The sequence below is a fragment of the Pygoscelis adeliae genome, unplaced genomic scaffold, assembly GCF_000699105.1.
Source record: "Pygoscelis adeliae isolate BGI_AS28 unplaced genomic scaffold, ASM69910v1 Scaffold263, whole genome shotgun sequence".
Taxonomy (NCBI): domain Eukaryota; kingdom Metazoa; phylum Chordata; class Aves; order Sphenisciformes; family Spheniscidae; genus Pygoscelis; species Pygoscelis adeliae.
In genome coordinates this window covers 583,429-599,815 of record NW_008824552.1, presented here as the reverse complement: position 1 = coordinate 599,815, position 16,387 = coordinate 583,429, and the positions used below count along the sequence as shown (strand labels likewise).

The following is a 16,387-nucleotide window of genomic DNA, read 5'->3' as shown; positions in this document are numbered from 1 at the left end:
AGGTGGGGTGGCCGGGTGAGGCGGGTCTCGGGGGGCTTGGCACTGGAGCAGGGGTGGTTGTGTGGCACTACGTGGATGGCTGAAGTTTTCACGGAAATCGTGCTTGGGGTGCCACGCTGTAAAGCCGTGCTGGTCTGCGGCTCTCCTCCCCTTGAGAGGAGATGGGAGCATCTGCCCAGCCGTGGACGGTCCAACCGTGTGAAACCGTTCGGGGAGAGCAGGGATGGAGAAGGTATCTTTGGACAGAAGGGACATCTTCATCCAGGAGAGACACCTTTGCCCTACTGGTCTTTGGTGGGTCTTGACCATCATCAGGTTGGTCTGTTGCAGGTGGTGGTCTTCTAGGATAGCTCGGAGCAACGGCAAGAGAGCAGGCTGTTGTTTTCACATCAAAACTCCGTTATTCAGAGGCAGTCGGGAATTTACATATATTCAAGAGCATTTTGGGGAAAGAAGAAGGTGCTTTGACTACAGGGTCATCCAGTAGTATGTCATCCAGTACCTGCTACCAGTGTATTGTGGTAGCGGGTAAAGGATCAAGCCCTCTGTCACGGATGTTTTGCTGAAAAATTAAATATTTTTGCGTCCTGTGACTTTAAAGGGTGTAGTAGTTGTAGTTATGTGCTGCCACCTGACAGACACCCTGTCCTACAAAAAGCTTTCACACATAAAAGGTAGGCGGCTCCTTTTGAAGTGTTAAGACCCTAGGAAAATAGTACTAAAATCAACAGGCTCACCTACCCTGAAGTGCTTGGAGTGGGCAATCTGAGGAGGCCTTTTGCATAGCTGGGATGCTTTAGCAGCGCTTTGGAAGAGCTTGGCATGCAGGAGATGGAAGGTTCTGGGCGTCCATGCCAGGCTGCGACTCCTGGTTACAAACACTGACGTGGATGAAGGACCAAAATGAATAGTTGTGAAAGAGGTTTCAGAGTGTGGGAATGGGAAGGAGTACAGGATCTGAATAACAGTAGCATAGGCAGCATAGAAACTCGGGGGAAAAAGGAAGTTGGTGTGTAGATTTATGGCTGAGAATAGGCAGGCCGGCTGAAGAGGGAACAAAATTAAATACTCTTAAAACAGGACAAACGAAGTTTTTAAATAGAGTGAGACTTTTGCAGAGTATGTATTTTTGTGTTTTCCTCGTGATAAAAGTAATTTGTGAGATAATCTTCGTAGGGAAGAGGAAGCTCTGTTGCTTCACCCATGTAAAAATAAATTTGACTAGCATGTAAATTTTTGAAATAATCCCCGCATTGTTGGCCTTGTGAACTGACACTTTTCATCCGCTTCTAGATTACGCAGCAGAAGGAAGACGAGGTTGAGATTAATGGTGGGAGGTGGAAAGGTGTGTGTTCTGAAGTAAAAGGTCTGGTCCCTCCTTACTGTTTTGGTGTTTGGGACCACAGTTTGTTGGTCTGTCAGTCGCGCTGAAAAAATACGTATAAGGGCTGTGCTGTAAATTAAAGCATTTAAATGGTCCAAGTTTAAAAAGCAAAACAGTACATAAGCCCGCTTTATTTTAGGGTTAGCTTAACAGTAGATACTTTCAGTACAGATGTCAAGATGGTTTAGATTTTCTTTCGCAATAATTCTGTACCTGCACTTTCAGGGTCAGAGGAAAAAAAACTTTTTTTTTTTTTTTTTGAGGATATGAACCCACTTCATTTAAATCTTAGCCAGCAAAAGTTGGTTGGCAACGTGTCTTTCATAAACCAGCTAAGAGGTCTTTCCGAACTTTCTCTAAAATACTTAATGTGAAGCTAATTACTTTGAAATAGCAGAGAGATGTTACCCTGAAATCTAGTTGCTTTAGCAGAAGAGCTGAGAGTATATTCGGGGTCTGTGTGGCCCAGCGGTCTTCTGTCAGTTGCTGTGCCTTTATGGCCTCCTTACTCTTATCAAAAACTCAAATTCAGAGAGCAAACAACCCAGAAGGTACAAAAATATTTTTCTCATCTCTCTCAGAGTTCTCACTGTGGTAATTTGTGATGTTGCTGATACTGTTTTTAAAACTCACATATAGCCTGTATTCTTTTTAAGCGTTACCTTACAGAAGAGTGAAAATTGGTTTCTGATTTCTCACTGTTTTGGTACCACTCAGTTAAGCGGATGGTATATTTAAAAATTTTGCATTAAAAGTTTGTTATAAATAATTTCTAAGAAACTGTTGGAGGCCCAAAGCTTGAAGGATACCGTCAGGTCCAAATCATATATTATGTTTTCTTTAGGTTGCAGGCTGAAGAGCCAAACTGAAAGCTAGGTGTGCAAATTGTGTCTTTGTGCCATTCAGCAATTTGTTTTTAATATGCTAATTTTAGTACAAATTGCTACATTGTGTTCCAGAAGCCTACATGCAGTTCTTTGCCATTCACTCCTCAAAGAACTAGTGTACATTAAGGCAGCTAATCAGTTCTACGTATTCAGAGACGTGAAGGTGAGGTAAGGTGTTTTTGTAACACTTCATATTTGCATTCTCTTGATGTACCCCAAACACAATAAGCTGTATTCAAAGATTCATTTTTTTAATAATGAAAAATGCTTTCTCTTGCTTATCTGAGTCTGCACCTAGCCAGTTTTCCTCCCTTGTGGAGGTGGATGACTATCTGTTCTACGTCCTTCTGTAGAGTATTAAACCAATTGAAGTGGAAAAACAGTTGAAAAGAATTATTTTGCCAGCTTAACTATGTTAAGCCCTAAAATCACTCTTATATCCCTCACTGATCAAATCTATTGTATGGTGTAGTAATTCCTTCTTCAGGGTTTCTGAGGAGTTTTGTGTGCTAGAGGGCAAGCAGTAGAGATGCTTTTTTTTTTTTAACTAATCTTTTCCAGCTCCAGTGCTTGTATGCTGAATTGCCCAACCTTTTGTACACCAACTTAAGCAAAATAATAATAATAAAGGAAAAAACCTAGCATCCTCCCACCCAAACAAACAGAACAAGGTCAAATGTAAGTGCTGTTGTTTAACACTAAGTGCTTAAATGTTACAGTTTACTCCTTATTTTAGTAGGGTTGATGTTTCAGGCCAGTTTAGCCCACGTAGTGTTTAGTTTTGGGGGTCTCTTGTGGTGTGAATGTCTATATGACAAGTGCCTTACCCTTCTTGCATTCACTGTTATTCCTGTAAGAAAGGTTTGTCTTGTAGAATATGAGGAGTGGATATAACTAGTCTTCATAGATTTCCTTTGTTGAAAACATGGAGAGTAGTATCAATTTTAAAACAGACTTTAAATTCAAAGGAGCCTTGTGTGGTACCCGAGGGTTTATAATTCTCAGTCAGGAAAATCATGGGGGTGAATTTGTTGTTGTTATCAACTCAGTGCTGTGTTTCACTTTGGATCAAACTTGAGTGATGTTTCCAGGTATGTGAAATATTGCCTTGAGCTATCATTGTCTATGAGTAATATGCATCATCTACAACATGACTGCTTTTGAGATAGTATATCCTTATGTTGGCATTTACAGCAGCAAGCATCTGGAATATAGCTTCGGGCTTCTCAAGGAATTGGTGAAATCATTTCTTTCTTGGCTTCTGGTGCTGTCTTAGTACGTTCTGCTACCTTCATATATGAAAAGATTTTTTTTTTTTTTAATTATCAGAGTTAAATCCATTGCTTTTTTGTTTCATTAGAGATCTGGCAAACAAATATTTGTAACTGTACTTTCCTTATGAGAGCCTTATTTAGAAAAAAAAAAAAAAATCTTGAGAATCTGCCCATGTTTCTAGCCACTTTTGCTGCTCTTCCTTAAATCCTTCCTATTTTTTTGCTCCAGACGAGATAAGAGATTGAGATGACCGTTACCTGTGTTGTTAGATATGAGAGATCTCATTAACGCATAGCCTGCCAGTCAAGCATTCTCTACATTGTGAACAGTGACACAAAAATACTGGTGGCTTTTTTTGAGCTTTGCTCAAAAAAGACAACTGTCAAAGATGCACAGATCTCTGTTTTGCATGGGGATCGTTACTTTGGAGCTTAACAACTTGCAAAATTTACTTAAAGTTAGAATAATGTCATTAATACTGAATTTCGACTGCCATATATGTACTGTCACCTGTTCCTCTTGGGTGTCCTGCTGTATTTTGCCTCTTTTGCCAGCGGCTTTGGAAAGCAGCCAGAGACTATTGGGCTAAATACTGTCCGTGTGAGTTAAAAAAAAAAAATAAAATAAAGCCAACTCTGTCTGGCTTCAAGAGCTCTGTCTGTTCTTTCAATAATAAAGTGGCAGGTGAAGGAAGAATCATCAGGATTAATTGGGTGTGATCAGCCCAACTGCCTGGTTGCGGCTGAATTATTTAAAGACATCACGACACAGATGAGTTCTAAAGTGCGATTTAAGAGAAGACGATGTCACAGCTTCACAGGCTTTAAGGCTGAAAGGGATTTGAGTGTGTAACTTTAATGAGCTAATTGCAGGAAGCCACATCGCAGGTTTCCTCTTTAAATTTATCAGGCTCCTTGAAGGAGCTCCCTCAACTTAGGGGGCAGTACGGATGAAAAGGTAAAGGGGACATTAAACGAATTGATGGTGGCTATAAAGTCAAGTGGAGTATACAGAGCAGTGCTCAGCTGTGGGATGCTTTTTAAGATGAACACTTCTAGCTTGCTTTTTGTGCTGCGGACAAAAAGAAGTTGAAAGAGAGGTTCCTTCCTTCAAAGAATCATATAGCAGAAGTAAACTCATAAGCCAGATGGATGGTTTCTGCTGTCGTGCTTTCTTATTTCTTTAATGATTTTAAGTGATTTTGAGTCAGTGGCAAATACCGTTGCACTAATTTATTTCCCTTCCCAGGTTGTAAATGTATATATTTCACTTAAGCCTGAAGATAATCTTGTGGCACTGTTTTGATGCATTTTGCCACAATTAATGATTTATATTTTTTTTTAAATTCTTCCTTTTTTTTTTTTTCCCCTCTTTGCCACTTTCTAAGCCGTGATGCAACTCTACTTTTCACCTCCTGACAGCTTAATTTTCTGTTTTCCCAAGAGTTTTCACTGAAAGACAGGGTCAAAGGCTTTTGGAAAGTCTACATTTGTCCAATCAACAGTTCTCATTGATCCATCGCATTATGGATAGGCTTAAAACTTGATGGACGCTGTGGTAATGGACCACATGTGTGTTTATCTGCTAATGCTTGTGTAGTTATTAAGTGACAGTAAAATTCTTAAATATGGTTTAACAAAGCGTTTCATTACTCTATAATTCGTGCTTCATATTCAGTACTTGTACAGTTGGCAATTGGACATCTGCCACTCCAAATGGTAGCAGAGCAGTGGCATTTGTACAATTTAATTTTGCTTATGTGCAGACAAAGGCAGACAGGTTTATGAACGGCATGATGCAAATTTGCAGAATATATATTTGTAGCTAGAAATAGGAAGACTGATGTAAAATAAATTATGGTAAAGGAACACTGCTGACTTTTAAATGCTTTTAAACGAGCCGTTAGTCACAAATAAAAATGACTTCTGTCATAATTGAAAGACAAAAATGTCTTTAGTCTGGGGTTTGTTGTGTCTTTGTGTGTGTGTGTGAAACTGCTATTTATGTAATGCATTTTCCATATTTGCTGGAGCCTTTCACAGATCAGTGGGGAAGATGCTTTTTAAACAAAAGAAGGATTTACTAATCGCTGTAAAAATGTTCAAAGGAACTCTGGGAGTTGTCTCCAGTCTCAACAGCTCAGCAGTATATGGTCGTTTTATCTTGCAACACGTGGAAGTGCTAACACACTGCACTGTTTCTCTGACTATCTCAACAGCCTAAAGAGGATCATAGAAAGGTTCATGGATCATGAAAGGTTAAGAAAATGCGAAGAGTTATTTTAATTCAAAATATGTATCAAAAAATGAAATTTAGGAACCCACTTACAAGTGGTTATCAGGGAGAAGCTACCTACCTTTAATTGCTTTGAGTTTTCTAGGTGTGGGGCTCTTTACACCTGCCTCATTAATTACAGCCATTTTTCAGTCTGTTAGCAGAGAAGCTGAGCTGCTGCATGAATTAAAGGTGCTTGGTTATTCTGTGGTTGTGGAAGTACTACAAAGAAGGAAGGAAGGTGTCAGGAAGAGAAAAGTTGCTAGAGAATGTTACAACTCAAAAAAACCCACAGCAGCACTGCTTTAGTGTCGATCTTTTACCATTACTTGATCTGAATATCCCCATATAGGCAAGCTCTGGGTAGAGTCCCAGTGATTTTGCTGGGCACCGTTTAGATTTAAGGTTTCAGGCACAGACCCCTTTGTGCACTTGAAAATCCAGCTGTAAAATACTTGGGGTTCTTGTCTTAGCTCAAAAACCTAAAGTTTCTGACCAGGATATTTTTTTCTGTCAGTTTTAAAAATTAATTTCCTTGAAGAAATATGCTGCCTATGCACTGTGATCAGTGACTGAAAAACTGACGTTTTCTAAGTGATCAGTGCAGTCAGCATGTGCTGGATCATTATCTCCTTTACAGTAAGGCCCATCGACCTCTGGCAGAGTATGTACTTCAGCGTGTCTGGAGTTTGGGAGGCAGAAGTAGCCCTCTCTGTCAATCCCAGTGGGGAGACGCACCCTTTGTGGCCCCCCCCAGCCTTATGAGGTTCCGCTCCAATTCTTTGCCTTTCCAGCAACTGGTGACTCAACCTGCCCTCCATGTTGCAGAGCTTTCCTGAGGGAAATTCCAAACTTTATTTCAAAATTGAGATTAGCGTCCAGCAGCGTATCTGTTTCCCAGCTGTGTCCTGGGGCTTTATTTTATTTTATTTGGCGTTGCATTATTCCTTGGTTCCTTTGGACTTGTTTTCAGAATCCAGTGTCCTTGGAGTGACCCAGGAATGATGTGTGCAGGGTGTGTGTCTCTTAAAGGATCTCTAGCTGACTTTGTGAGCAAGAGGGCATTTTCCCTTGCAGCCTAGTCCAGGCAACGTTGCCCTGACTCTCCACTTTGATCAGAGGAGCTGGAGAAGGGGACAAGAGTGTCAGCTGGTTCAGCTGGACAAGGTTCAGGACATTAGTTTGTGACTTGACTTTTAGGTTTGAGGAGAAGGCAAAGCTCGGTCTTCTTTAGGCAGAAAAGCAGACAAACAGAATTAGGAAAAGATGTCGTGTTGGGGGTGAGCTGAACATCCGCCTCTACGTAACAGCACGAGGTGAGTGAAGCCAGGACAGTGTACATAACTCATACTAGCTGTTTCTCTGCCTCAGTTTCTTCCTTCACATCTGCTTTTCCAAAACCAGGACATGAGTCATGGGTTTATGGCACAGGACACCAGAGTATGTTTTGTATGAATTCCAACTAGTAGGATTTCAAGGTATCAACTTTATGGTCATGAAACATGACTCTGGAAGCTGTCTGATTTATACAGTGCTTTAATGAGCTCATTATTTGCAGCGGAAGCTCAAGATGCTACTACCCTGTAGGCTGGATTTTTAGTAATTGCTAATTCCAGCTGGATAAGGATTTTCATTTGGACAAGATCCAGCATCTAGGAATCAGATGCAGTATCAGATCCAAGAAGTCGTCCTGTGTAGCATAGTTGAGCATTAAAAATAGCCTGGACACTGACAATCTTGGGACAGAGTATTTCTGTACTAGATCTGTCACTTGTTCATCAGGTCTTCTTCATCTTCCCTGGTCAACGGCGTTTGTTCAGGCAGAGAGACCTGCTTCCCAACTGGAGAGCATGCTACTGTGATCCCTTGTAATGGGTGTTTTGGCCTTACAATGAGGAAATCCAGGGATAGCTGAAAAATTACTTGGATGTCTTTGGAAATAGGATCTGCAGATCTGGCTTCCTCTGAAATCAAACGGGTCACCTACAACAGGGAGCTAAAATGACCCAAAGAACTGATTTTATTGTCACAGAGTGGAATTCACATTTCTTCTAGGTAAAATGGGTGTATTTTTCCTCTACGAGTACTTAACAGGGTTTGCTGTGCAAGAAAGGATGTGTTCGTGTGATTCCCATTATAGACTTGATTGCTCTTGGAGGGAGTTTCCAGTGCTCTCCTCCTGCCAGAGACTGCCAGGTCTAGTGCTGGCCCCAGACTGCAGCAGGCAAGCCGCGGAGCCTGCTCTGTGGGTTATTACACTCCGGAGGGGAGCTGCGGGGTGTATTTCTACAGATATTCCCTGCATTCCTCCCACAGGCTACAGATTTTTTTTTCAAGTTTTAAATCTTGTAGACTTAAGAAAAAAAAAAATACAAAATACATAAACTCAGAGTTGCTCCAGGTGATATTTTGCTCATGAATGAAAACTGATGCCTTTATCTTTTTTTTTTCTTTTTTCCTTTGGGTTTTTCTTTTTTTTCCAAATCCTTTCCACCATTGTGGAAATGACCCATATAAGCAGAGAGAACGAACTGTGTGCAACGTGCTGACCAGTGCATGAGTAAACAGCCTGGAAAATTGGAGAAGCAAAACATTTTTCTTTAGTTTTTCAATTTAGTAACAGAAATGTAGAAAGAAGGTTGGCAATGCACTTTTGTTCATAGCGCCCTGTACCTGCAGACCTGGCTTCTGCAAATGGGTACAGTTCAATGCCATCTCCATAAAGCTGCAGCTAGCAGCAGCGGTGTGGAAGTTCGTGGCTTTCTTTACAAGTAGCAGAGTGAAAACCAGATGAGTGCTGCCAGTCTGTGCCGCTTGTGCCTCTTTCGAGCTGGTGAGCGCGGTCTCTAGTAAGAATCGGCTCAATTGAGCTGTGTAGATGCCTTGGAAAGCAGCAGAGAAGTGCACCGTGGTAGTGAAATCATGCAGCAGATGTTGTTTTCGTTCACTTAAACAAACTGCTATGGCTTTGTGATCTTGTGATATCACAGTTGCTTTTCACTCAGAGGTTGGGGGTTTGGTGGCTGTTAAAGCTTTCGAGGCCCAATTTTTATCTTCCTGTGAGGCCCCTCAGAATATAGTCTTCGGCACAATGTCTAACATCAGCACAGTACTCAAATGCTGAAACTCTTGTGTCCATCCCAATTTAATTTTTCTTCTCTTTTTTTCTTCCTTTCTCTGTTCTAGGCTGCAGAGAAATATTTTAAAGCTATTTCCTTTTCTTAAACGCATTCCTTTCTGAGCTCTTCAGTTCTTTTTCCTGCCTTTAAACTCTTCCATGCTGATTTCCACATGGCTTTTGTATTAATCTTTTTTTCTGCTTTTATTGTACTTTTTCTACATTTGTCTCAAACCTGTCCTCTGAAAGTTTTCCTCTGCCAGTCTTTGGGCCACCATTTGTGCTGGGAACTTGGTTGATTTTGTGTATGGTTTACGACTGTTTCATATCATTATTCAGTAAAACTGACTTCTGCCTGAATGCTTGCCATCCACCTTATGAACTGTTATTGTGTAGGTACTGTATTAAGTTATATTTATAACAAAAAGACAGTGTTTAAAGCTCGAACCTTCAATGTGTTGTATATCTCTCCCTGTATTCGGTTTAGATTGTGACATACTCAAGATTTGGGCTTTGATCTTACTATCTTTGTGGAGAAGAATTTTCATTTTCCCCTCTAGATAAATACCTTCTGCCAAGGTTTGTGGGCGGATAGGCAACTGCCAATTTTTTTCTTTTCATTTTTCAAGCAAGAACAAGAAAGTTGTCTTGAAGTGACAATTGGACAGTGACTAAAGAATAGAGTTGGAGTTAGAAGTTGCGGACTAGGAGCGACAACCTTCGGGTCTTGGGTTAGTGAATTAATTGGGTGCTGTTGAAAGTTCTTGCCAGAGGTTGTCGTATTAAGTGGAAAAGGTTATGAAGACTTTAGAGAAAAGAAGTGCTTACATAAAAGAGATAAAGTTTGGTATTTAGGAGTGAAAAAGAAGAGTCTGAGTCATGTCTGAGATCAGGTACCTTTCTTTTATCACATGTTCCTTAGGATTTTTCATTTAAGGCAGTCCTGCAAAAAAAGATAATTAGTTACAGATGGGATTTTCTGTTAGTACTGATGATAAGAGAGGGAATGTCACCAATCAGTGCTTGAATGGTTGCTGTATATCTGAATCAGGCTGTGGGTGCCGACTGGTTTCATTATCCCCATGTGCTCTGTTTTTGCATTTGTCACATAGCGTCTCCTGTTTAATTTCCTACCGTCCAAGTAGGGCAAAATGCAAAAGAATGGCGTGAGTCATTAGCAGGAGAGACTTCAATTGTTCTGGACACCCAGGGGAAATCTACACTGATAGCAAGAAAGGGAGTAAAGCAGGAGGATTTGGATTTTGAAGAAAGGCTACTCAACCTAAAGCGACAACCATCTGGAAAAGAACGCTGACCCACATTATTCTCTGCCATCCACCATCCAGTGAGGATATTGGGCTCCCCAAATGCTTAGCTCTCCCATCTCACTGCACAGTGCCTGCAAGAGCCCTACAGGGCTTCTGAAATGATACCCACAGCATATTGTGCCTCACGTTGGTGTACCTATTCGTGGTGAGAGCCAACAGATGCTGGGCTGGATGTACTCTGGTAGCTCAAAGCTGTCAGCTGCTGAAAGCTGTGCTTTCTGTTCTGGGCAGACCCTTAGGTTTAGAGGAGTTGGTGCAGACACCGAACATGAAGCCAGGATGCTGACACCAGCATAGAAGAAGAAAGGTGAACTGGAAGGAGTTAAGTATGATGAAAATTAAATGGATGATTGCTGTAACATCATATTCCTCACTGCTTAGTTTTAGCAGTGGCTGAAGAATAAGCTTCCCCATCTTGGTTATTTCCTTCCAGTCTGACATCATCAGCCTGTCTTAAAATAACATTTAAAATACATTTTATTTTGTTTTCCAGTAAAGGCTATAATAGCAGCAAATCTGCCCTTCAGCAACAAGCTTATTGCATGTAATATTCTAACTTTACATCATCTCAGCCTAATCTCTTTAGACTTTGATTGCATTTTCCAGCTGTAAGCACTCGCTTTTGGTGAGCTTTCTAGATTGATATTTCAAATGATCTGCCTATGTCAACTGTTTTTACTTTAAATTTCCTTGCAAAATCCTTCCAGGTGTACTTCAAAGTAATTGGTCTGCTTGCTATCATTTTAGGTGCATGTTTATCAGAGAAATGATGCTTTCTTTTCCGTGAGGCTTCCCATACTCTAGGAAAGCAACATTAAAATATGACAGAATGGCATATCAGCTAATTGTAATGCAAGTTTATTCCTTGTAGTGCAGTTAATTGTGGTTATCTTGGATTCGGAATAAAATGTCCTGTCAAGGAGCTGTGTACTATCATATTTGTCCAGGCTGCTTCTTGCAATCTCAAAAAATGGCCAAGGGTAGATTCTAGCACTTTTGTTACATCTTTAAATACTGTCATTTTTTGTGTAATGGTCCCTTCAAAACCCAAAAGCCATTTATTAATGCTTCAGAATGCCCTGTACTTGTGACAGGCCTATGTGTGATAGACATCGATACAGCCACAGTAAGATAATTAGCAAAACTGGCTTCAAAAGCGAGGAACATGGCTTTTTGATTTAGCTGTTGTAGCTATCTTTATCCTGGCCTGTCACCTCAGAATATTTCCCTTGCAATTGCTTTCATAATTATCTGTTAAACTTCACAGTCGGTCCTCCACATTTTGTAATCTGACCTATTAACCCTCTTCTGAAGAACAGCATCTTGTGCAGACCTTGGACTTCACTCATGAAAGGTTTCACGACAGATCCTTCTGAAAAAAAAAATCGGTCATCCTTCCTCAAAACAAAAATCAATCCAAGTTCTGGGTCTTCAGACACTTTTTCTTCATTTGTGATAGTCTTTAAGAACTCCAGGAGGAGGAGGAGGACTCCATTACACTAAGCATTACAAGAATTAGTAACAAAAATGTTATTTCTGGAAAGTGTCCAGTTCTTACTCTGATGTACTTTCTACTTTGAAGCTTTATTTATGAGAGGTGTTGCGGTGAACTCATTAATTTTTATTGTGGCAGGTAAGGATGGTCTGGTGGCTGGAGGAACACTTTGGTGTTTGAGAGTCCTGGCTTCGGTTTTATGCAGGTTTTTTTGTGACTCAGGCACCCTCTTCTAGCCTGTCCTCCTCTTGCAAGGATATTGAGGATAAGTACACAGAAGGCTGGGGTTGCTCAGACACTGCAGTAATGGAGACTAAATAGGTAACCAATATGTTTTAGGTTTGAGGGGGAAGAGCAAAAACTTCTTAGCCCAGCAATGAATGTTTCACCATCTAAGTTTAAATCTGCATTATGAACGCAAATGTTGGATTTCTGGGATTGCAAGGGTATCAGTTTCTTATGAAGAAACATGTGGAGCTTTAAAATTTGGATTTGTGTAGTATTAGCTTTTACTCATTTATTTTTAGTATAATATACATAAGAAGCAAGGTCAGCGTTAGTACGGTCTCCTGTTAGGTTCCGATTTTCTGGTGTCTTTACTACATGGTATAGCAAAGCGCTTTGCTGAGAGGTGAGGGTAAAGAAAAGGATAGCTTAATTGTAACCTAGGGCAATTCAGAAGCAGTTTAATAATAAGTGCTTTTGTAAGACGTGCATACCAAAGAGAGGCTTGTGCATTAGAAAATACACCCACGCTTTACAGGTTTGAACTGAGCTTTCTTGTGTGCGCTTTGTTAGTCAGGAGTGTCGAGAGCTTTTTCTCCTAATTACCTTTTGATTGTTTTGAAGAACACAAATGTAACATGAAATACTGTAATCAGAGTAAAGACATCTACAAAAGTATTAGCTGAACTAGTATGAGGAATGCCAAAGGAATGAATTCTGCAGCTGGAATAGAAAGTGTGTAAGGCCATAAATCGGAACGTATCACTTGACACAGCATGTTGGAACCACTCATAAATGAGCACTGGGAATAAAAATCAAATTGTGTTGTTAATAATTAATGTTTTTTTCTAAAATTACCTCATTACCTCTCCCCAATCCAGCAAATCGCTGAAATGGTTTACCCCTTCAGAAGGATATCAGCGTACATTTACATACCCTGGAGAAATGGAGGCCCAGCAAGGGAGAAGCAGCCTAGAAGATCTAGAAGCACTGCCCTGCACGCTGACTTTAAACGCTAAAACGGCCCAGTTGGCCACCAGCTCTGCAGCAGCAATGCTGCCTTTAGTTTTTTTGGCCTTGTCCCAGCACTTTGACTTACTGGAAGCAACGCTCTGTTGCAGCTGGGGCTGAGACGCGTGCGACTGGAACGCCGTGTGCTCACATTAGTGGCATGCATCTGTGTTGGTGCTAACATTGAGGAGGAGGCTGCGTTCCTGCCTCGTTTGCTTCCTTTCTTTGCCCATGGTGGATTGTTTTCTTCGTGTATCTTGCAGCGTGTTGTCCACTCTTGTTTGAAACTGTTCCAGGATTCATGGCTTCTTTTGGGAGATGCTGCTGCTGCCAAATAAACTTGATTTCTACCTAAACTTCTCTTTTCCTTGTTTCAGTCTGTTAGTGCTGATCAGAATGCTCTTCTTTAGTAGTACAAATAATTTTTTTTTTTTCCAGTCCTTCCCCATGTAAATCTGTTGGCTTTCAAGTTGCTTTCTTATAGCTGCTGCCTGGCCGACATTTAGGTAGCTGTTTGTTTTTTGTTTTTTGTTTTTTGTTTGTTTGTTTTTTTTTTTTTTAAGATCTTTCTTTTCCTTTGTAGTACTCCTGGTTGCTGTATCTGACCTCTCCCTCTCATTTGTCCCTTACAGTTTTTCTTGTAATAGTATGCCATCATCTGTACAGAGCTAGATTAATGCAGCATTCCTTTGTAATGTACTCACTTTATCACATTTTTCTGTGGTGTTTTATCTACCTGTTAATTTTATGATTCCTGTGATCTATATGGACTTACTCTTTAGATTTCTGATTTTCTTTTAAATACCTCGGGAGATCTAATAGTCCCTCTAACAACCCATTAGTTTGAAGAGTAATTTATCCATACCCATTTTTATAGTTCTTCAGGAAGCTTTGATACATAGCTTATGCAGTTCAGTAATTGCTTCACTATTTGTTTCCTTCATATTTTTCCCATTTTATTATTAGAAATGTGGTGGCTAATGCAAGTTGCAGCTGAATTGCTGAAGTTGCAACTTCAGTTAATGTCCAGGTAAAGCAAATCAAGGCTTGCTTAGTATTTGGAAAGGAGAATTAGAGGAGCTAAGAAAGGGATCTTGTCGCTTAAAAATAAACACTCTAAACACCCTCCACTCCCATTTTTCTTTTTTTTTTTTTTTTTTTTTAAGTCAGCGTTGCTCCTGTGCTCCAGCCTGGAGTAACGCTGTGTTGTGGTTCACTGAGTAACAGGAAGTTTATATTGATCCTTCATGCACATTAGCAAGTAGGGAGTTTAGTAATTACATATTGGCAAAATTCCCGTCGGGATGACTTTGTTTTCTCCCCTTGAGGTCCTTCTGAAATATCAAATGGTGACAGGAGTTTTCATTTCCTGGCACTCTGAGGTGCAGTTATTGTAGACTTTGAAGTGGAAGATATTAAAAATGGCTGGTGGAAGTGAAAATCTAATTGCTATACTGCCCTCCTGGTGATAAGCCGTAAGCGAAAACAGCACAAGATTAAAGTCAGTGGCCAAAACAGCTGAATCCGTGTAGCTGGGTCTTCTGAACAATCATGAAATGCCTGTATTTTGAAACGTCAGATACGAACCTCCTTTGGGCTCTGGCTTAGTCATTGCTGACTGATAATATATAGCATATACTGTATGGAAACTTGTTGGATTTTATTCAAATTAATTCCACTGTTGACACTTACAATGCTGTGATAGGTGAGCTATGGAGTACTTGTATCTTAGCAAGGGCTCCCGTATTAGATTTGAATGAGTTTCTTATAAGGAAATACTCTAGATTCCTCCTCAGTTTTTAAGCTGTTAGGCTACCTACTCCTCCAGTTCAAATCTAATTTCCAAACACGTTTTTGTCTTTCATTGTTTCGCCTTACCTGGTGCTGCTGGGCCACAGGACTGCCCTTTTTACGCCTTTCTTTTGCTGTTATGCTCTGTGTGTGTTCATCTACAACTGCCTGAAAGGAGGTTGTAGCAAGGCGGGGGTCGGTCTCTTCTCCCAAGTAACTGGCGAAAGGACGAGAGGAAATGGCCTCAAGTTGTGCCAGGGGAGGTTTAGATTGGACGTGAGGAAAAATTTCTGTACTGAAAGAGTGGTGAAACATTGGACCAGGCTGCCCAGGGAAGTGGTTGAGTCCCCATCCCTGGAGGTATTGAAAAGACGGGTAGATGAGGCGCTGAGGGACATGGTTTAGTGGGCATGGTGGTGTTGGGTTGACGGTTGGACTCGATGATCTTGGAGGTCTTTTCCAACCTTAATGATTCTATGATAGTTGGTTTCCTATCCCTAGAGATCCTTCCAAGAGAAAAATCTGTCTTTAAAGGAGAGGGTACCTAATGGTAGATGGTTATGCTCTCAAATGTGCCTGAATTGCGTTGCTTTGCAATTTCTTTAAATTTGGTAAACCCTCTAATAATGAGCTGTAGTTTGCACCAGAGCTGCTTGAGATGATTCCAGAAACAAAAGCCGTGAGATAGAATTCCTTACATCTGAAAGCACCTAGAAGGATGATTCAAGTTCTGCATGATGCCATCTGACAGGCTTTGTTTTTTAGAATTATTTTTATTTTCTCCATGTAATGATGGAAGAAGAAAAAGCTACGTGATCCAGGAAGTGCACCAAAATTGACTGTGCAGAGCACCACGATATCCAGACAATGCAATGGATGTTTTCAGCCTCAAAATCATGTTTGCTTGCTTGCTTGCTTGCTTGCTTTACTTAAAGGGACACTTTGACTTTATTGCAACTTAGGTATCTACTTTAGAAAATAGCAGCCACTTTCCTTTCTCCTGTTTCACAGTGAGGTGCAGTTGTCCTTAAGGGGAGGCTGAAAGCCTGTAATGAATGTCGTGTTTGTTAGTCCCGATTGTAAATGAGCTTTTTATGTAGAGTCAACTTTTTAAACTGCAAAAGTTTTCTTCTTTGCCCTCTGAGGGTAACATCTATTTCTACTGGTTTTGAGTTGTAGAAACCACAGCAGAGTGAAAAGTCTTCATTTGTTTGACAGAGAGAGAAAGAACATTTTAACATTTGAAAAGATCCTTGCAGTTGGTAAATTGTGGTGGGTTGACCCTGGCTGGACGCCGGGTGCCCACCAAAGCCGCTCTATCACTCCCCTCCTCAGCTGGACAGGGGAGAGAAAGTACAACAAAAGGCTCGTGGGTCGAGGTACGGACAGGGAGAGATCACTCAGCAATTACTGTCATGGGCAAAACAGACTCGACTTGGGGAAAATGAATTTAATTTGTTACCAATCAAATCGGAGTAGGGTAATGAGAAAATAAAAACCAAATCTTAAAAACACCTTCCCTCCCACCCCTCCCTTCTTCCTGGGCTCAACTTCACTCCTGATTTTCTCTACCTCCTCCCCCCTGGTGGTGCAGGGGGA

General features: G+C 40.8%; 1 protein-coding gene across 1 annotated transcript in view; it reads left to right on the top strand.

Annotated features, from left to right (window-relative positions):
- The first annotated feature begins 75 nt into the window (after positions 1-75).
- The window catches only part of ACER3 (alkaline ceramidase 3), a 57,638-nt gene continuing 41,326 nt past the window's right edge, over positions 76-16,387 (top strand). The window contains exons 1-2 of the mRNA XM_009321951.1: positions 76-315; positions 1,294-1,345. Coding sequence (XP_009320226.1) covers positions 76-315; positions 1,294-1,345 — 292 coding nt within the window. The remainder of the gene's footprint in view (positions 316-1,293; positions 1,346-16,387) is intronic.